This window comes from Dromiciops gliroides, chromosome 4 (genome assembly GCF_019393635.1).
Source record: "Dromiciops gliroides isolate mDroGli1 chromosome 4, mDroGli1.pri, whole genome shotgun sequence".
Lineage (NCBI taxonomy): Eukaryota > Metazoa > Chordata > Mammalia > Microbiotheria > Microbiotheriidae > Dromiciops > Dromiciops gliroides.
Window position 1 is genome coordinate 496,108,294 of NC_057864.1, and position 21,954 is coordinate 496,130,247.

General features: G+C 53.0%; 1 protein-coding gene across 2 annotated transcripts in view; it reads right to left on the reverse strand.

The window, feature by feature from the left end:
- Positions 1-201: 201 nt before the first annotated feature.
- The window catches only part of SLX9 (SLX9 ribosome biogenesis factor), a 48,663-nt gene continuing 26,910 nt past the window's right edge, over positions 202-21,954 (reverse strand). Inside the window, exons 4-6 of one of the 2 annotated variants that reach the window (XM_044002950.1) lie at positions 11,849-12,002; positions 6,476-6,544; positions 202-5,148 (exon numbers count right to left, since the gene is read on the reverse strand). In XM_044002950.1, the coding sequence (XP_043858885.1) occupies positions 5,025-5,148; positions 6,476-6,544; positions 11,849-12,002 (347 nt within the window). In that variant the 3' untranslated portion in view covers positions 202-5,024. Of the gene's footprint in view, positions 5,149-6,475; positions 6,545-11,836; positions 12,003-21,954 lie in introns of both variants that reach the window. The other variant, XM_044002949.1, reaches the window with a different exon arrangement.

A 21,954-nucleotide genomic window follows, 5' to 3' on the forward strand; every position in this document is an offset into this window, starting at 1 on the left:
CCGGATTTGAACTCAGGTCCTCCTGATTCCAGAGCCGGTGCTCTTTCCACTGTGCCACCTAGCTGCATTCTTAACAAAACAAAGGATGGAGGAAGTTACAAAAGATAAAGTAGATAACTTTAATTACTTCAAAATGTGTCTACATAGACAACATTAATGCACCTAGGAAAAGAAGGGAAACAACTGAATAGAATTTTTTTCTTTGATAAGGGTTTGATAGCCAAGTTATATAAACAAACATAGATATTTCTCAAAAGAATTGGATTTTTTTTTTTTTTGGTAAGGCAGTTGGGGTTAGGTGACTTGCCCAGGGTCACATAGCTAGTGTCAAGTGTCTGAGGCCAGGTTTGAACTCAGGTCTGAGAGAAAAGTCTATGTTTGGACTCTTCTCAGAGCCCTAAAGGCAGAGAGTGAGTGCGGGTTCAGGCCCAACAGCTTTGTGGCCCCCAACCTCCCAGCAGGGGGCCACTGGGCACATGAGGCTTCAAGCCAAGGCTCCTGACCTTTAGGCCCAAGCAGGCCCTGAAGAAGGGCCTGGGTTTTGTGGGAGTCGGGCTGGGAGTTCACCTTGAGGCGCTCGAAGTGATCCCCACATGACTCGGAGCTCAAGCCCTCACTTGAGTTTTGTTTTGAACAGTTGTTTACACAAGCACTGTTTAGTGGGGAATGGGGACATTCTTACTCCAGCACAGGCTTGGGGCCTAAGGCCACAATCTGATTGGTGGATAAATGGAGCAATCTGATTGGTCAAACCCCAAGAGTTATGTATGTTAACACAGTCACTCTTGCCCAGAATAGGTTAAGGCCTGGTATCGTAGTTTGTAAAATCTGATTGGTTAACTGGTACCACCTGATGGGTTCTTAGGCTGTTACTGTTATTCTGTATAAATAGCAACTGTATTAACTAAAATGTAAATGAGGGGTATCAAAAGGCCTTAATGTGATTGGTTGGAGGGGACCCCTTGAGGAGTATAAATAGGGGTGAGGGACCTCACTTCAGTGCATTCTCCGGCACATTCAGAAGAGTGCCCATCTTCGTGAAGATGAATAAAGCCTTCACTCCCCAACTGCTGCTTGCTCGGGATTTTTGAACAGCGACCTGCTAGCAACCCTAGGGCTGCCAATACTTGAGCTGTGCGACAGGAAGAGTGGTTAGCTGTGTTTCTAACAGGTCCTCCTGACTCCAGGGCCGGTGCTCTATCTACTGCACCACCTAGCTGCCCCTAGAATTGGAAAATATTTACCCTGCAAATAGCAAAGAAACAAAAAGATGACAACAGTCAGCAGTGGAGGAAGGGGCTGTGGTAAGATAAGCACACTAGTACATTGTTAGTGGAGCTGTGAATAACCATTTTGAAATTATTCAAATAAAGTCACCAAAATTATTGTGCTCTTTGCCCCCAAAAGTTAGGGAATAGGGTTTGATTGTTGACAGCCACTGGGATGGGGAGGGGGTGGAGTCCTCTCTGGGCATCAGGGGCCCAGCTGATGGAAGAAGTCAAGGGAAGAGGGAGCAGAATCAGTGTTTCACAGGAGTGCTGGCCAGCGCTCTGGGTGAGTAGAGTAAGAGAGAGGCAAAGAGTGAGCAGGAGTGAGCTGCACATGCTTCCCTTGCTAAGTGAAAGAGCTAGTGTGAAGGATTGGGCGCAGGAAATGATGCATGGAAGAGGAAGTGAGTGAACAACAGAGACAGCAGCATCACACATGGTGTGATAGGACAACAGCTTCACAGTTCAGGTATTAGACCTTTATTCAAATAGATCAGAGGTTTACAAAGAGAGAACAAGTGTCTCTGAAAGAATAGGAAAACTCCTTCCAGGAGCGATCAGAGCTCACCAATTCAGGAAACCAACTGCCTCCCACACAGCTTCAAGCCTATTGGCTGAGTGTGGTCTCATGTTGATGTGAGGTCACTTCAGGACACTGAACCTTAGAAAGGTCAACCCAAGCTCTCACAGCTGGGGGCCCCTGCTAATAATATTCTCACAATGGCCAAACTTCAGACAAACTCCAGTGCTTGGCACGTAGTAGGCGCTTAATAAATGTTTACCGACCCTGACTAATGCATTTGATTGGAGGCAGCTGCGTGGTGCAAAAGATAGAGAGCTGGACCTTAAGTCACAAAAACAATTTCAAATTCAACCTGACAGGTCCTAACTGTGTGACCCTGGACAAGTCACTTAACCACTGCCTGCCACAGTTTCCTCATCTGTAAACTGGGGAATAATAGCACCCACCTCCCATGGTGGTTGTGAGGCTCAAAGTGTTAGCCATTGTCATATGGCTTTTTGCAAACCACAGAATGCTGGAAAGATGGTAGCCACCAGTCACTGTGGGTTCAAGGTCAGACACTGTGCTACAGAGCCACTGGGTGATGGCTAAGAAGCAGAGATCCTGTCAAAATCGAGCAAGCACAGGAGAGATCGAAGCTCCTAGGGCAACAAAAACTGTAGGGAAAAACTGGAGAGCAAATCTGGCAGAAACTAGGTCTAGACCAGCATCTCATGCTCCCTGCAGAGGTAAACTCCAAAGGTGCCCTTGACTTAGACAGAAGGGGGCTCATCATTAACAAATGTGTTTGTTTTGTTGTTTGACCTTTGTTCTTGACGAGGACCATGACATCAGGGTGATGTCAGGACTTGCACTGAATTGTTCAATCCGAGTGAGGCAGGGCTACGCAAGGTCACCAACCTCACTCTCTCCTCCAGAGCCATCGGGTCTAGTGGCAAGATGTAGATCAGGACAACTGGAGATGGCCCTGGATGTTTGAGGCAATTAGGGTTAAATGACTTGCCCAAGGTCACACAGCTACTAAGTGCCCGAGGTGAGAATTGAACTCGGGTCCTCTTGACTCCAGGGCCCGTGATCTATCCACCTTGCGATCAACAAATCAGAGCCACAAAGAAGGAATTCGTCATCTTTCGGCTCCATGGAGAGGGAAGGTTTCACTGCCGAACGACGGATCGAGAGGACCGTAGAATAGAAGCGGATGCTTTGGACTACGTGAGATCAAAAAGGTTCAAACAAAATACAACTAAAATCAGAAGAGAGGCAGCTAACTACAAACAAAAGCAATCTGCACAGTAAGTTTCTCTGATTAAGACCTCGACTCTCCCGTTGGTACGTGGCCACATAAACAGCTAGTTTTCTAAGGCAGAAATCCAAGCAACCAACAACCAAATGAAGAAATGCTCCAAATCACTAAGTACACTGGTACATTGCTGGTGGACTTGTGATCTAATCCAGTCATTCTGGAGAGCGGTTTGGATCTATTCCCCCAAAACTATTAGACATGCATGCCTTTTGACCCAGTGAGACCACCATTAGGAGTCATACTCCAAAAAACAGCTCTTTGTATGGTGGCAAAGAGCTGGAAATTGAGGGGATGCCCATCAGTGGAGAATGGCTGGTGGTGTATGATTGTGAGAGAATTCTATTGTGCTGTAAGAAATGACACAAGGGATGCAAAATGAACAGAACCAGAAGCATTCACACAATGACAACAGTGTGACTGAAAGACTTAAGAACTCCGATTGATGCGTGACACCCAGAGTCCCAGAGGACTCCCGCTGACATGTGCTGCTCACCTTCTGACAGAAGGGATGGACTTGGGGGCATATGGAGACCCCTGACCTTTGGGACATGGCCCATGTTTTTCTTTCTTTTTGAATTGGGGGCAGGGGAAGCTGGATTTTTTATTCATCAAAAATAATTAAACTTAAAAAATAAAAACCCAAAAGTTCACATACTTACATCATATGTCCCTCCCACCCCCAGCCCCGCTAAGTCCCACACCCAAGGCTGACCTACAAAGCTCCTTCCCTCTGGTAGAAGCACATTGGATGGGGCCATGCCCACAGGCAGTGCCCCTAAGTGCTCCCCCGACTCTTTTCTCTGAGTTTAGAAAGGGCAGTGAGGAAGCTGACCCATTTCTAGAGCTCGAGGTTTAAACCCTTCCCTCAGTCACACATCAACCTTCCCCGGGGGTTGGGGGGGCACCCTATGGGGTGTCACTGTGCAGAGGCTGGGCCTGGAGTCGGGAGGACTCAAGTCGAGCTCTGAGATCCTGGCCAAGTCACTTACCAGCCTGCCTGTTTCCTCATCTGTCAAATGGAGATGTGAGGATCAAACAAGGAAAGACTTAGACAATTCCCAGGACCTGGCCCTGCACACAGTGGTGCTTATCAGTGTTGGCTACATCATCGCCACACACCCTCCTAAGAGCCCCAAGTGGAGGACAGTGCACGACCTACCGGCCCCATTTCAGAGCCCAGCAGAGTGAGGTGCAGAGCAGTCCAGTGACGGGCCGCTCATCCCCTTCCTCTCACTGTCCCTAAGTCGGCAGCAAGAGAAGCCCATCCGTACACTCCGCCGTAGTACCTGGGTCTGACACCCGGCCCAGACATTGACTGTGTGTGACCACAAGCTCCCTGAGGGTGGGCTCTACTTTGGTCTTTGTCTTGGGTCTCCTAACATACAGCAGGCACTTAATAAGTGCCTGCCTATGGACTGGCCAGTGGCTTGGTCTCTCTGGAAAATGGGAGAGACGGCACAGATGACTCAGGCCAGCTCTCACAACCACCACACCCTCAGGAGCAGTGGCCGGCCTGCACTTCCCCAATGCTACCAGGCCCGGTGCAGGGTGGTGCTCCCTAGGAAGGTCTCATTGGCAATGGGGGGCAGCTGCACCTTGGCCTGGGGGATGGGGGGTGGGCAGAGCCCCACAGCTGGGAGCCAATTCCCGGGGACTGACGTCCCCAAGTTGAGCATGCGGCATTTCTGAAGGCCTCTGGGGTCGCTTTATTAGTCACCCCTCACAACATCCCTGTGAGGTAGGTGGAGACTAGGCTACCACTTCTGGCCTCCCAAAAATGGAGGATCACAGTCACAAGGACCCCAAGCCCTTCTGGAACTAGGTGCTGCCTCCTCCTGTGGACACAAAAGTCTGGTCTCCACTGCCATCTTCGGCCTCCGCCGCTGTCCTGGCCTCTGCCGCCGTCTCCAGCCTCTGCTCCTGTTCGGACCTAGAGCCCCCCACCTTCCTCCTGTCTCAGCCTCTTAGAGAGATGCTCGCCGATGGCACTCAGAGGATTGGCCTGATAAGAAGGGCTGGCGACCACCGCTTGAAACCGGGCCATCTCGTCATCTCTGAAAGAAGCAAACCGGACTGGTCAGTGTGTCTGCCAAGGGGCTGGAGGCCTCTCTGTGCCAGGCACTAGGCTAAGCACTGAATTTACAACGATCTCGCTGGAGCCTCTAAACAACAGCCCTGTGAGGGAGGAGCTGGTATGGTCCCCACTCCATAGAGGAGGAAACCAAGGCAGACAGAGCAGGAGTAACCTGATCAGAGCCATACAGTTAGGCAGATTTGAACTCAGGTCTTCCTGACTCCAGGCCTCAGTCTCTATGCCCTGCAGCACCTCCTCCCTCCCCACTGGGGAAGTGCAAGTAGTTGAACAGAACAGAAGCAAAGCTACCCCAGAGTAGGGGCCGAAAAGAGCTCCCAACACCGTCCAGAAGCAGACTGACAAGTGTCAGACGCGCACTTTGCACCAAGGTCCCCGGGGCACTTTCTACACCAAGATGAACTGTGGTGCAGCCCTGACCTGGGCTCCCCTGAGCCACAGGCCCTGCCATGTCCCCGGGGCTTCTGGGAGCAGAGGGGGCTGGGATGGACCTCCCTGAGGGCCTCCGCAGGCTCTGGTAGATGCTGACCCCAAGCCTCAGCATGCACGGAGAGATGCATCAGGGACCCAGGCAGGGCTTCTGGTCCCCTGATGCACACTGGAGTTGGGGAGGGGGCCTAGGGAATCAAACCTGACTCTGAAGCAAATAAGCAAACAGATCTGAGTGGGCTCCAGCAGGCTCTTGGTGGCTCCAAGGGCCGGTCCTGCTGCTAGGTTTGTGTCCAGAATTCCAGGGAGGAAATCCTCGAGCCCAGGCCAGCATGAGTGCACATGCGCATGCGCACGTACACACACACACACACACACACACACACACACACACACACACACACACACACACACACACACACACACACACACGGGGCATCATGCTCCTGGCCGCCGTCCCATGAGCAGGGAGCACTGGCACCAGGGCATCCCTGAGGAAGACTGTCTCCCACAGGATGAGGGCACAACAGGGCATGCTGGGAAGGCCCTGCCCTGAGACAGAGGGTCTGAGTTCACATCCCACCTGTAACGGGGACCACCAAGGTGACCTGGGGCACATTACAAGACTCTCCGGCCCCCATGGCCTCTGAGGCCCATGCACACCTGTCTGTGACCATGTGTTCCTTCCCTTCCTGGGCCTCTGGAAAATGCCAGGAACACAGCCCGCCCTGAGCCTGCTACCAGAACCTAAAGACTCCCTCGCCGCTCAGGAAGGGACAGGCCCGCCTCTGCATGGCGACAGGCTCCACAAAAGGTCACCCTGCAGGAAGCCCGCAGGCCTCGGCCCCAACCATACTTACAGGAGTTTGCGCTTCTGGGCCTGGGTCATCCGGCTGAAATCTGTGGGCTCGGCTTTCTGCCTCGGTGCACTGTGGGAGGAAAGAGGAGAGATTCCTTGAGTGGTGGCCCACAGTGCCACCTGCCCAGCAGGGCTCTGGGGCCAGGGTGGCCCCCCATTCCTTCCACTCCCTGAAAGCAGATGAGATAGAAAGGAGCAAGAAGAACTGCCCCATCCTGTTGTCCAGCAGGTGCTTCTGGTGCCCGCCTGCCCGCTGGCACTAACAAGTAAACAGAGCTGAGCAGGGGCAGAACCTACACAAAGACCAGCCTCGGGCCTGCCCTCAGGGCAGAATCAGAAGCTGCCTGAGGGCAGGGACCAGCTGATCTTTGTAGGCCCAGAGCTCTGCACTTTCTGATAAATGTTTGCAGCTTTAGACCAGACAGGCCCTGAGCCTCATGGTGAATCCCCAGGCCAGCCGCCTCCTCCAGGCTGCCCTCCTGGTCCTCTCTACCTTGCCGGCCACCTTCCTCCTCACACCGGAAGTGCCCCGGGTCCAGGCAGCTTCTTCCTCCCATGATGCCCAGGCCAGCTCTACTCTCCTTATCCTCGGGACCCTGCCCCAAATTCAGCTGCCTTTCAGGTGCTGCCAGTCCCCATTAGAATGGAAGTTCTGGGGGTAGAAACTGCTTCCTTCTGTCTGGGTGCCAAGCACACAGTAGGCTCTTCACAGCAGTCTTCCCTCCTGGCCTGTGCTTGTGGGGCTGTGTGAGCAGAGGCGCCCCGACAACTACTCACTCAGGAGAGATGGAAGGAGCATCCAGAGGCCACCACTCCATTCTCCTGCCTGCCTGCACTTGCACTCACTACTGAAGGACATCAGCTCAGATATGGGAGGGGCTGAGAAACCACAGTCAAAACCTCCTCCCAACAGCTTCATTTGAAAACTCTCAGGCACAGGGAGTTCACTACCTGAAGGCCATCTAATTCCATCCAACTTCCTTTTTCCAATTCAAGGGGAAAAACCCAACCCAACATTCCTTCACTGAAACCTTTCTGGATTCCCAAGAGTAAATGGATGTTCCTGAAGGCCTTGAGGCCTCCCCACAAAGAAGACCCCAGACATCCCCCGACCTACCCCTCTGTGGAGAGGGGACCCACACCCCAAAGAGGCTGCTGGCCTGGGGTCACAAAAGCCACCCTTCCTGCGATCCTACATGGCTGCTCCCTGGAGCCAGTCCGTCTGCTTAACACCACGATGGCCGCCAGCTACAGAACATCCCCAGCTACCCTTACGGCCACGGGTGAGGGGCCCGAGGGAGCCGGCCCACCAGGGCTCAGGTAGCCAGCCAGGCGGGCTGGGGGGCTCCCCAGAGTCAGGGTCCAAGCAGGGGCCGGCCTTCTGTTGTATAATGGTTCTAGCCTCAGAAAACCCCATTGATCTTACAGAAATAGAAGCAGGCCCATCAGTGCTCATCCTGTCACCCTCAGATGAATAAGCAAGAAGAGCCCCATGGGCCAAGGCAGCCGTCAGAGGGAGACACTACAGAACAGTGGGGGACACATCTGCCCCAGGAGCTTCCTGTCCCCTGGGGGGCGGGGACATGGACCTGAAACTGAATGCTGCCTCCCACGGCGTCCGTACACACATGTACACAGAGGCACCCCCCACACACAACGAACACATGCACATGCACAACACAACGTGCACATACTGCACATGCAATGTGCACACACACTATGCATACACACCACACACAACTACATATACATAACACTCATGTGTGTCTACACATGCAAACACCACACTAACATATGCTTGTGCACACAGAGGCACACAGATGCATGTGTGCCGCACACTCACGTGTATCTACACACACAACACGTATGCACCCCCCCCGCACACATATATATACAAACTAAATATGCAAGCATATACACACTCACACACACACAAATACATACCTAATACCCGGCCCCACACACTCACACACACAAACCCCGCTGCTCACAACATATTCAGAGAACAAGAGAAAGGCCTCTGGGGCACTGAGTCTCTTCTTTGTGGGGGTTAAGGAAAGGCAGGGCAAAAACCCAGCCCCACATGAGGATGGGTGGTGATCAGCTCCAGCAGAGAGCATTAAACACACTGGAAGATCAGGGCTTCTAGACAGCAAAGGTCAAGTGATCTTTCTTCTAGGAGCCAAGCCCACACTTGGCGGCAGCTCTGCTGGTCTTGCCACAGTCACTCAGGTCTCTTCTCCCTTTCCCCACCTGCACATAAGCTCACTCTTCTGCTCCCCAGGCATCAAGCACACTCTTGAGTATCCACCTAGGGTTTTGTTAATCCCTTCCTCCTTGCCAAGGGACACCCATAACCAGTGGCATTTGGTCCAGGCCACTGTCTGTTGAGTGCCAAGGTTTCCAAAAAAGCCCCTAAGGATGATTTCCCTGTGAAGACACTTAAATGAGGCTGTCATCAGAGCATGTCCCCAAGAGACTGGTGGGAGAAGCCGACGGATGGTCCCTGGGGTTGTGTGGACAGATCCTGGGGGGATCTGGGCCATGGCACCACGTATCTGCCACTCCTCCCTGGGAGGGGCAGCATCTCCCAGAAGCCCCAGGGAGATAGAAGTAGGGGTGGGGGGGTGAGCATTGCTGGCAGTAGAGAAACAGATAACAACAAGGCAGGAAGACTCCCATTTGCATGCAAATGACCTGCCTTCCTGCCTTAATAGGAGCCAACACTTGCAGAATGTGATTTCTCAGGGCCATTTTCCAGGTTCTCTGCAGGCTGACCTTGAGGGGTGGGGGTGGAGGGTGGGGTGCTACCACCAGCTCTTCCACCCAAGCCATCCTCACACCTGGCAGCCAATGAATGCTTGGTGAGTGAGAAAACATGCCAGATGGACGCAGAGGAGGAAGCCATTCCTCTCTGTCCACCAAAGTCCAGGCTCCTCGAGGTTAGAGCTGGGGCAGGGCCAGAGCCAGCACTTCGCTCGGAGGCTTCACCGTGTCCAAAACAGAACTCCTCCTCTTTCTCTTCGAACACTCCCCCTACCCCCTTCCCTACCACCACAGGGGGCACCCCCATCTTCCCAGGCCACAACCTAGGAGTCATCCTGGACTCCTCACTCTCCCTAATCTCCCAGATCCAATATGGTACCAAGGCCTATCAAGGTCATCTCTGCAGCATCTGTCACCTCTGCGGCATCTCTCATAGATGTCACCTCTGTGGCATCTCTCATCAGTGTCACCTCTGCAGCATCTCTCATCAGTGTCACCTCTGCGGCATCTCTCATAGATGTCACCTCTGCGGCATCTCTCATCAGTGTCACCTCTGCAGCATCTCTCATCAGTGTCACCTCTGCGGCATCTCTCATCAGTGTCACCTCTGCAGCATCTCTCATCAGTGTCACCTCTGCGGCATCTCTCGTAGATGTCACCTCTGCGGCATCTCTCATCAGTGTCACCTCTGCGGCATCTCTCATCAGTGTCACCTCTGCAGCATCTCTCATCAGTGTCACCTCTGCGGCATCTCTCGTAGATGTCACCTCTGCGGCATCTCTCATCAGTGTCACCTCTGCGGCATCTCTCATCAGTGTCACCTCTGCAGCATCTCTCATCAGTGTCACCTCTGCAGCATCTCTCATCAGTGTCACCTCTGCGGCATCTTTCGTAGATGTCACCTCTGCGGCATCTCTCATCAGTGTCACCTCTGCGGCGTCTCTCGTAGATGTCACCTCTGCAGCATCTCTCATCAGTGTCACCTCTGCGGCATCTCTCATCAGTGTCACCTCTGCGGGGCATCTCTCGTAGATGTCACCTCTGCGGCATCTCTCATCAGTGTCACCTCTGCGGGGCGTCTCTCATCAGTGTCACCTCTGCGGCATCTCTCGTAGATGTCACCTCTGCGGCATCTCTCATCAGTGTCACCTCTGCGGCATCTCTCGTCAGTGTCACCTCTGCGGCATCTCTCGTAGATGTCACCTCTGCGGCATCTCTCATCAGTGTCACCTCTGCGGCATCTCTCGTCAGTGTCACCTCTGCGGCATCTCTCATCAGTGTCACCTCTGCGGCATCTCTCATCAGTGTCACCTCTGCAGCATCTTTACAGTATCTCTCATGAATGTCTCCTCTGTGGCATCTTTATTTCACTTCCGCAGGATCTCTACAGCATTTCTTGTCCATGCCACCTCTATGGCATCTCTCCTTAATTTTACCTGTGCATCATTTCTCCTCTGACCCTGCTCCCACCCTGAGGCAGACTCTCATCACTTCACACCTAGACTATTGCCATAGCTACTGAGGGGATGGGAGTAGGGGTGGTCTGCCTGCTTCAAGTCTCTCCCCACTCCAGCCCGTCTTTCAGCTGTCAAACTGATCTTCCTAAAGTACAAATCCAACTCTGTCACTCCCTTCTCAATAAACTCCAGAGACTCCCCATTGGCTCCAGAAGTAAACACGAAGCCCTCTCTTTGGCTTTCCAAACCCTTCATAACCTGCCCCCTCCTCCCTTTCCAGTCTCCTTACACTTCACTCTCCAACCCTAGACCTCCTGACTGTTCTACAAAGACAACCCTCCATCTCTCAGCTGCAGGCATTGTCTCTGGCCACCATCCCCCAGGTCTTGAACACTCTTCCTCCTCAATTCTTTTGTCTTTCTTTGGTATGGCCAGCATTTAGCAGGAGTGGCACATGGAAGGCTTAATTACTAAATGCTTATTGACTAGCTGGGCTTCTGTTTCTGCAAACTGGGATGATAACAACAGCAGCTAGCATTTACATAGCACTTTGTTTGCAAAGCCATTTATACACATTATTTAATGTTTTTATTACCTCCATGACTGAAGGAACTGAGGCAGACTACAGTCAAGTGGCTTGCCCAAGGCCACACATCCATGAAGGGTCTATGGCGAAATTTGAATTCTATGTACTCTAGCACCTTCCAGCTGATACGACAACCTCTTCTAACAAGGAAAGCTGTTCTGCAGTGGAACACGTGGCCCCCTGACCACACCCTGAGGTGGGCAGGGCATGTGAAACATTCACCAAATGGGCATGATGGGAAACTGCTTGAGGGTATGGTCCTGGACAGCTCTAGGGGCAACTGACTCTCCAACTCTCCCCAGCTATAGATAAGCAAACTGAGGCTCAGAGAGGAAAGTAAACTGATCCCAGTGGCCAGGATGAGCTCCTCAGTCCAGTGCCCCTCCCATTGTGCCACACAGCCACGAAGACCAGGGGTGCAGCCAATGGCCTCAGGCTCCAGCACTGCCCAGGCAGTTACTGGGAGGGCGCGCACGCACGCACGCGCGCGCGTGCACACACACACACACACACACTCACATATACATTCTCTCTCACACACCCATCTACACACCTGTACACACACCTCTTGAGCTTCCTCCTAGGCCGGCTGGCTGTCACCAGCTCCGAAAGCTCAGGCAAGGCCTCCATGAGTGGGTGCAGGTCTCCCACAACAGCTGTGGCCTTCCGTCTTGCCTCCGCCTTACGAGCCTCTTCAGCCGCCTTGATGGTGTCTATTTCTGAAGGGGAGAGGAGCAGAAAGAGAACAGGAATGAACTGGGGCCTGTGTGGTGTCCACTCCACCACCACCAGAAATCTGAAGCCCATTCCTCAAATACTGACCAAGTCAGCGGGGGGCTGGATGCCAATCCCTCTCCCGCCTGGCTCTGCTGCTGCCAAGAGAAGCCCTGAGAAGCTCTGAGTGCCCTTCTGTTTCTACTTTCTGTCATGTTCCCTGAGCTCTGGGACCCTGAGAAAGAGGGAGGAGTGGGGAGGAGAAAGAGTGGAAAGGCGAGAAGAGAGAGAGGAGGGAGGAGGGAGGAGAAGATGGAAGAGGGGAGGGAGGAGGGAAGAGCAAAGGAAAGGAGGAGGGAAGAGAAAGGGGAGGGAGGAGGGAAGAGCAAGGGGAGGGAGGAGGGAAGAGCAAAAGGAGAGAGAAAAGAGAAAGGAGGAGGAAGAGCAAAGGGAGGGCAGATCTCTTTGGAGGTTCTTTTCTCCCCTTAATCACAGATGTGCACTTTTTAATTATAGGCCTGATCAGGAGACCGGAGTCGCTGGCAGAGAAAGCTCCTTTTTCTACATTCCCCTCTAGAAATGGTGCCGGCGCCACCCCCCCTCCCCCCGACCCGTGTCAAAGGATTCTGAAGCAGGGCCTGGAATGTTAAGGTGAGTCATGTGAGGAAGGAAGGCTCCACCTCCTCTTCCTCATCACCATGACACCTGGACCCCGGGGCAAAGACCAGGCCTAAGGGCTGAGTGGGGTCACTAGAGGGGAGACTGGAAGGACTGTACACTCCTGGCTGACAGGCGCCCCCCAAGGACTCAAGGCTCTGAACGAAGGTCCCCCAGAGCAGCCCAAAGGGAATAACAGATCCGAGCTCTGTCCAGTGCCACTCAGGACCTCCAGCCAGCCCCCACGTGGGCTCTAGACCCAAGGTTGGCCCTCTGGGAGACAGGGAACATTGCTGCTCAGCCTCATGGTCCCCCAAGGACCCTCACCTGCTGCTGGGCTTGGAGGGTTCCAGTGGTGCCCCTCCTCCTAGTGACCCCAGAGGTGCCCACCCCAGGCCAAGGGCTCGGGGACCATGCCACTCCTGGAGCCTAGTACAGGGGACAGACAGCTCGACATCCTTCCTCAGGGCAGGGAGGGGCTCCAAGGTGAACAACAGGCCTTACTGTGGGCAGAGAGGGCACAGCCACACCCCCAACAGAACAGGATCAGCATCCCCCAGGGCAGGGCCTACTACCCACCAGGCTCCTAAGGGGCTCCTGGCACACAGGTGGCACTTGACAGATAGTCATTTAATTAAGAAACAACCGGCCAGAGGGGGCAGCTAGGTGGCACAGTGGATAGAGCACTGGCCCTGGATTCAGGAATACCTGAGTTCAAATCCGGCCTCAGACACTTGCCACTTACTAGCTGTGTGACCCTGGGCAAGTCATTTAACCCCCATTGCCCCGCAAAAAAAAAAAAACAACCGGCCGGAGGAAAGGCAGTGAGCTCTCAAACTCATGACACAATCACTCCAAAAAACATCCAAATAAGGTCATAGGAAAATGCCCAGAGCAGCAAAACTCACAGAAGAAAGTGCTGAAATCATCTTCTAACCAAGAACGGCTTGGAAGGTCAGAAGGAGGGAGCTGCTGTGCTGATACAGGAGTGGAGCCCACAGTCACCCTGACACAGCTCCAGTCCCAGGAAGGCCTCACCAGAGAAGGAGACCCCCAGAGCCTCTGAATCAGCTGAAGCACCAGTGTCATCTGGAACTAAGCTCACAGTCTGGTGTGAGGGCTGAGCCCTGGGCAGGGGAGAGACTACAGGGGGCTATGCTGGTGCTGAGGCAGAACTTGGGTTTTTCACCCCTGCTGGGAACCAGGAGGTAGACTTGAGTATCAGTGGCCCAGGTGGGGGAGGGGCACAGGCTTGAACAACCATAACACACAAAGCTGGTTGATTAACAAGTTGGCCTGGGGTCATCTACTGGCCAGGGAACAGGCCAGGTGAGTGAAGAACCTGATCCTCCTTAAATCATACACCTGGGACTTCTGAAGCTTGGGACACTGCAGCCTGGAAATAGTGCCCCACTTTAAGGAGCTAAAAGCCAAGTAAAAGAAAGGCAAGATGAGCAGACAGAGAAAGGTGAGGACCATAGAAAGTTTCTTCAGTAACAAGGAAGACCAAGGGGCACCCTCAGAACAAGATGTCAACATCAGGGCCCCTATATCTAAAGCTTCCAAGAAAAATACGAATTGGCCTCAGGTCAGAGGTGCTCAAAAAGGACTTTGAAGATAAAGTTAGAGAGGTAGAGGGAAAAATGGAAAGAGCAATGAGGGTGATGCAGGAAAGACATGAGAAAAAAGTCAACAGCTTGAAAAGTCAAATGGAAAAGCTCTCTGATGAAAATAATTGGGCAGCTAGGTGGCGCAGTGGATAGAGCACCAGTCCTGGAGTCAGGAGTACCTGAGTTCAAATCCGGCCTCAGACACTTAACACTTACTAGCTGTGTGACCCTGGGCAAGTCACTTAACCCCAATTGCCTCACTTAGGCAATTATTTTAAGTGAGGCAATTGGGGTTAAGTACAAATGGAAGCCTTTATGAGAAACCAAGACACAAAGCAAATCCAAATGAATAAAAAATTAGAGGGCAATGTGAAATATCTTCTGGGAAAAACTGCTGACCTAGAAAATAGGTCCAGGAGAGACAATCTGAAAATTATTGGTCTACCTGAAAACCATGATCAAGGAAAGAGCTTAGACATCATCTTCCAAGATATTCTCAGGGAAAACTGCCCTGAAATTCTAGAAGCAGAAGCTAAAATAGAAATTGAAAGAATCCACCGATCACCTCCAGAAAGAGATCCCAAAAGGAAAACTCCTAGGAATATTATAGCCAAATTCCAGAGCTCTCAGGTCAAGGAGAAAATATTGCAAGCTGCCAAAAAGAAAGAATTCAAGTACTATGGAGCCCCAAGCAGGATAGCACAAGATCTAGCAGGACCAGAGGATATAGAATATGATATTCCAAAGGGCAAAGGAATTGGGATTACGAGCAAGAATCACCTACCCAGAAAAACTCAGCATAATCTTTCCGAGGAAAAAATAGGACTTTAATGAAAAAGAGGACTTTCAGATATTTGTGATGAAAAGACCTGAACTGAATGGCAAGTTTGACTTTCAAATACAAGACCCTAGAGAACTATTAAAAAAAAAATGGAGTTGGGTGACACACCTGGGGTCAGACAGTGGGCGACTGTCTTGTGTCTGAGGCCGGGTTTTGGCTGGGATCCCCCTGGGTCCAGGGGTGGTGCTTTGTCCACTGTGTCACCTAGCTGCCCCATGATGACATCTTTAGGATTAAATTCTGAGGGGTGAGGGGAATGTACTGGGGGAGGGGGAAGGGCAGAGGTGAAATCCTACATGAAAGAAACAGAATAAGGCTTATGGAGTGGGGGAAGAGATGGGAGAGGAGCAGGGCAGTAAATGAATTTTACACTCATCAGAAAAGGCTCAAAGACCTTAAACTTATCAGAGCTGCCTCAAGGAGGGACTAACACACACACACACCCAACTGGGTGGAGTAATCTATTTAATCTGGGCAGTAAATGAGCCTAACACTCATCAGAATTGGCTCAAAGACCTCAACCTTATTAAAATTGGCTCAAGGAGGGAATAATGTACACACTCAATTGGGTGGAGTAATCTCTCTAACCCTGCAGGAAACTAGGAGGGGAAGGGGATAAAGAGAGAGGGGCAAAAGAAGGAAGGGCAGAGTGGGGGAGGGGACAGACAGAAGCAAATCCCTTTTGAAGAGTGATAGGATGAAAGAAGATGGATAATAGAATAAATATCATGGGGAAGGGAATAGGATGGAAGGGAAACAGTTAACAATAGTAATCATGAAAAAGAGAAAAGGTTACTAGCTGTGTGACCCTGGGCAAGCCACTTAACCCTCATTGCCCTGCCCCCCAAAAGAAAAAGAGAAAAGGGGGAAAAATTGTACAAAAAATATTTATAGCAACTCTTTGTGGAGGCTAAGAATTGAGAATCAAGGGAATGTCCATCAATTGAGGAATGATGGAAGAAGCTGTGATATATGATTGTAGTGGAATGGACTTGCGGTACAGGAAATGACAAACAGTATGATCCCAGAAAAACCTGGAAAGACTAATGAACATCAATGCATAATGAAGTGAGCAGAGCTGGGAGGACACTGTGCATAGTGACAGCAGGATTGTTCAATGAGCAATTGTGAATGACTTAACCACTCTCAGCAATGCAATGATTCAAGACAATCCCAAGGAACTAATGAGGAAGCTCACTATGCACCCCCATAGAAAGAACTGATAAAAAGAACACTTGTGCATTGTACATATATAACCTGGTTGCTGTCTTGTGGAGGGGGGAGGAAAGGGAGGGAGAAAAATTTGGAACTCTAAATCTTATGAAAATGAATGTTGAAAATTACCCTTACATGTAACTGGAAAAAATAAAATAAATGTTTGTTGCTAAAACAAAAAACAAGAATTAAAATTAAAGAAACAACTGGGGGGGGGGCAGCTAGGTGGCACAGTGGATAAAGCACTGGCCCTGTATTCAGGAGTACCTGAGTTCAAATCCGGCCTCAGACACTTGATACTTAGTAGCTGTGTGACCCTGGGCAAGTCACTTAACCCCCATAGCCCCGCAAAAAAAAAGAAAAAAAAGAAAAAGAAACAACCAGCCCCCAAGCCTGTGGTAGAGGGCAGAAGCTGGGCACACCCAAGGAGGCCCCCCAGGCCCAGTTCTGACAGTCTATGGGCTGAGGAGAGGGCAGGAAGCAGGACTGGCAGCACTGATGTGCCCCTGAGGCCCCGGTCCTTTTTACTGAGAAGAGAAGGGAGGCCCAGAGAGGGCCCAAGGTGACACAGGTTCTACCTGAGTAGGTAATAAGAGAGGTATCTGGGTTGGGAAGACCCGAGTTCCAATCCAGCCTCAGACACTTACTAGCTGTGTGACCCTAGGCAAGTCACTTCACCTCTGCCTGCCTCAGTTTCCTCTTGAGTAGAATGATGATCACAACAGCCCCTCCCTTCTGGGTTGTTGGGAGCCTCAGATGAGACCCTGTTTGCTGGGCTCTTCCTCCAGGGCCTGGGGCTCTCTGGTCGTCATTATCATGCAAAGCCCTTGGACTTATCCAGGCTCTCTCTCTCCCCATCCAGGGACCCTCCAAGTCCAGACTGTTGTGGTGTCCTGTGGGCTCTCTCCAGTGGGCCCCTTCTCTCCTGGGTGCAGGCCCAGACTGTGGCTATAGATGCTGGGGACCTGGCACCCCCTGTGGCAGCTCTCCCTTCCTGCTTCCCTACCATCTATGCCTTCATGCAGGTCTCTGGTGAACAACACAGGGCCTAGGGCAGAGCCCTGAGGCACAGCCCTAGGACCTCCTGCCATGCCCATATGCAAACTCCCCAGGACCTGGCCCTCCAGCCAGCTGTGAACCAGACTGTATGACCACTGAGTCTTCTCTGTCCAGCTTCTCAAGAGCATGAGAAACTTGGCTACGCCCTCAGCCTGCCTCCCAAGGAAGGAAGCTAGTGTGGCATGACCTGTGCTTGCTGACACCTGGCCAGCTCTTGGTGATCGCTGCTTCCCTTTCTAGATGTTCACCAACCACCCCTTCCTTCGCCGTTCTCTCCAATCTTCCCAGGAATGAAGTCAAGCTCACCGGCCTAAACCTGGCAGACTCTGTTGTCTTCCCTTTCTTGGGAAAGGGGGAAATTTCCTTCTCCCCACTGGGGTAGGGGCTCCTGGGAGGGGCACAGCATCACATCTACCAGTTCCTCCGGGAACTCTCCTCATCCCCTTCTAATTCTGGCTATCAATCCCCACTAATCACTTCCATTCAGCCTCTTCCACTTTAAAGGTCATTCCTTCATTTCCAGGGACAATAAGAGGTCTGAGTAGCTCGACCTCAGGTCCGCTGACCCTTATCTTTGTCCCATCTGTCCCAAGCCAGCTAGAAACCCCCAAAGCCCAAGTCCCTCCTTCTCACAGCCTCGCCGGCTCATGGCTCTGCTTTCTGAGCGTCCCTCCCCCTCTTCAAAGCTCCCCAACCCCACCCTCTCTGCCTCCTTCACCAGCTCCTCTCCCTCCTGGCCCCCCAAGGGCATGCCCCCCAAGCTTGGCCTCTTTTCTATCCCTTTGGCCAGTCATTCCCACTGTAAGCTTCAACCCCCATGTCCCTGTGAATGTCTGTCTCCATCCCAAACCTCTCATGAGAACCCACAAACAAATGCCCCCAGACATCTCCCCCCGGGGGCCCCGCCAGCACCTCAAGCTCCACCCACCCAAGACTAGGCTCATTATTTGTCCCCCAGACCTGCGCCCTCTTCAGGCCTTCCTGTTGCTGCCTGTGTATGGACCATTCACCCACCACCACGTTGGCAACCCTAGCATGCCCTCGTTCTCTCCCTCACCTTCAGCTCCCAATCCAAAGACCTGCTGAGTACAACTCAGCCCCAGCCCTTCCATCTGTCCCCTCCTCTCTGTGGCCACCACTTCCTTAGGGTCTGGGCCTTCATCACATCCTCCCCCCAACCCAAACAATCAACAAACATCAAAGGGACAGTCTGGTAAGAGCCAAGACGTTTTCACTCCAATTCACAGTCTCTCCAGTCCCTTCCACATCACGGCCAGACTGTCATGCGGAGAGCAGCTCTTGTCATTCCTCAACGGTCACTGGCTCAGCCTGCCCGTGGAGCCCCATCGGGACGGCTCTGCCCAGGGGCGAAGGCCCTCCAAGGGTGGGCAGTAGCCTCCCTTACCCCTCACCTTGCACCTGCTTAATTCCAAGCCACCCTTTAAAGGCCGAGAACAGCACGCTCTGGTCCCAAGCTCACTCGCATTGTACAAAATGCTTGGTCAACAATAGGACTGCAAGACCCTTGAGGGCAGGCATCAGTGTCTCTTTATTCTCCCCCCCCCCTGCCAACCCCCCTCCACACCCACACGCATCCACACATATACACATACACACATACATACATACACATACACACACCTATACACACATGCACACACCCTCCCAGAAGGCACGGCCCTGTCTCAAGCCCTCAAGGGGCACCCAAATGACTGAACATTCGATGAGTTCAAAGCCAGTGTTGTCACGGCAGGAGGGGGGGTGGTCACTGACTGGTCCTGACCTCTGACCTCTTCAGGTACATGGTCAGGGCCATGGGGCCGCTAATCTCCCCTGATTCTGTGTATTTTCCTGGGCCTGATGTCTGAGAACATATTTCTCCAGGTCTGCCAGCCCAACTGAGGCCTGTCCTCCCTCCCAAAGGTCCCGGGTTCCCAGTGTCCCGATCTATGCCAACTGTTATTTTTAATGCCTTGATGATGGGAAGAAATGGCCTCACCAAGGAATCTTACAGGACGGCGGCAGAGGGGCTGCCAGGACTTCGGGGGATGCCCATAAATCTTGCAAGGTTAGGATCACAGAGATAATCCCGAGACATGTTTTGACTTGGAATGGAATGCAGAGCCGGGGCCCTGGGACATCTGGGCTGGTGAAAGTTCCCAGAGTGGTAGCACACTGTGCCAAAAACTGAGGGGAGGAGGGGGAGGCTCCCAGGGAAAACGGGGACATTTGAACACGTGCCCCTAAGAAGGCATGAAGCCGTCCGAGAGCCCAATGCCAATGGGGCAGAAACAATGAAACTGCTATGACAGATGCCAGTCCCCGGGCACAGGAAGGCCGGTTGCCTTGGGAACCAAGCACCTCCAACTCACCTTCCAACGGGGGACAACAAAAGACTGGGTGGGGATGCTGGGGCGCCTCCCAGGCTCTCCTCTCCTCCCTCCCTCTGTCCCCCCATCCTTTCACTTATTTCTGTCTCTCTCCTCCCCTCCTTCCTCCCTCCCTCCCTCCACCATCCTTTCACCTCCCCTCCCTCTTTTTTCTCACCTCCTCCCTCCCCCATCCTCTCTCTCTCCTCCCCTGCCATTCTGTCTCTCTCACCTCCTCCTTCCCTTCCCCCTGCTCTCACTGTCTGTCTCTCTCCTCCCTCCCCAACCCCAATCCTTTCCCTTCCTCTCTCCGTCCCTCTTGCTTGGTGGCTCTGCCTTGGTTGTCAGCCCCAGAGCCCTGGCCTGTACACCCTGGGACCTGCTCTGGCTTTAACTTTTGACCAGGCTCACGACTCAGCTCCTACTTTAGAGACCACGTGGCCTCAGCCCCTCCTGTACCCCAGCTCTGGTCCCCGACCCTGACCCGGGCACGACTCATCCTGGGTTCTCTTGGCCAGGAGGGCCTGAAGCTACTCATTTATAAGGTTGTAAAAGGAAGCGATCGAAAAGACGATCCAACTTTTCAGACACGACTTGGTGGAGGAGATTCAATCGTTGGTGCTATCTTGGGTGGGTCGCACCATGCTTCTTGCAGGGGCCACTGTGGAGGAAGGATGGGTGAGGGGGATGGGCCGAGAGCAGGATGTCAGGGAGTGGGGGAGGGTGGAGCAGGTCTTCTGGCCCTTCCTGCCACTCCAGGCCTCTTGGGAAGGGTTCCGGAAGCCACAAGGCTCCTACCAGGCGGCCCCGCCCTCTGCTGGCTCAGAAGCCCAGACTGAGCGGTCAGCCTCAGGCAGGGCCCATGGGTGGTCGTCCTCTCTCTTCTATGACTGGAAATGCTCCTTCCAAGTCCCCCTTGGGGCACCTTGGCAACATCCAATCAAAAGCTCTCCCAGATGAGGGCTCCCCACGCCAGCCCCTTCTCTTCTGGACCCCACCAGCCAGACATTCAACACAAGACCTGAGTTCAAATCCTGTCAGTTCTTGTTAGATGTGTAACCATGTCTGAAGGGGTAGAAGCCTGGGACAGAGAAGAGCAGGGTGCCTCCTTCCCACTCTGGGAATAAATGCCGCAAGCACACAGCCTGGTGAGGGATCAGGGCACATCCCACCCTCTGGCTACTGAGCAACATGACAAATGGGGGCGGGCTTGAGGCCGGGACTCCTGCAGGGAAGCCACCTGCCCATTCTCCCAGCATTGTCCCCAAGGGTTGGGGCAGCTAAGATTTCACCACCTCCTTTGGAGGGGTGGAAAACAAAGGCTTCAGGGCTTCCCTCTCTTTTCTTTCCTTCAGACTCGGGCCCCAAACCTGGGCTGGGCATAGGAGGGGAGAGAAACTGTCAGGAGCGGGAAGTGTGGACACGGTTAGAGCTCCTGCAGCCCTGCGGTCCCATACCTCGCAGGGCCTGCATGTGCCTTTGAGGAGGGAATCTGGCTGAACCCTAACCATGCAGGAGCCCACACCTGGGGCCCAAGGACCAGCTACATCTCAAGGCTGGCCCTGTCTCCCTGAGCCTCAGAGACCACCTGGGGCTCCTGCAGCCAGCCCCATCCTGGCTGACTCACCAAGAGCCCGGGCCTGGGGTCCGTCGGACGCCTCCCTCCCCTATCCCAAACAGCAGAAGCACCAGGCCTGTCCAGCTGGAGGAGTGGGGCTGGGAAAAGCTTCCCCTCTGTAGCCAGATGCAAGCCTCCCTTCCAGCATTACCCCCACCCCAAACCATGTGGCGTTGTCCGTGGTGCTGATGAAATCTGGAAAGAGGTCAGCACTGACTGGCTTCCCATCTTGACTTGAGCTCTGGGACCACTAGGCTTCAGGGCCCTCATCTACACCAGGAAGGCTGTGGATAGGAGGCTTGCTAAGGTCCTTTCCAGCTTGAATCACAGCCCAAAAGCCACTGGACACAGGAAACCACATCCTGTGGATGTGAGAGGATACAGGGAGGCCCAGAAGAAATGCAGCCTGAGCTGAAGAGCCAGAGCCCCTGGGGCAATTTTCATAGAGGGTCCCCATCCCACTGGGGCACCAAGAGCCAACCCACAGCTCACAGAAGGGTCCGCGAGGAGAAGGAGGGAGGGAGGCTCTGTGGGCCGTGCAGGCCAGGGACAAGGTCTCCTCTGCAAACCAAGCACCTCGGATGGCCT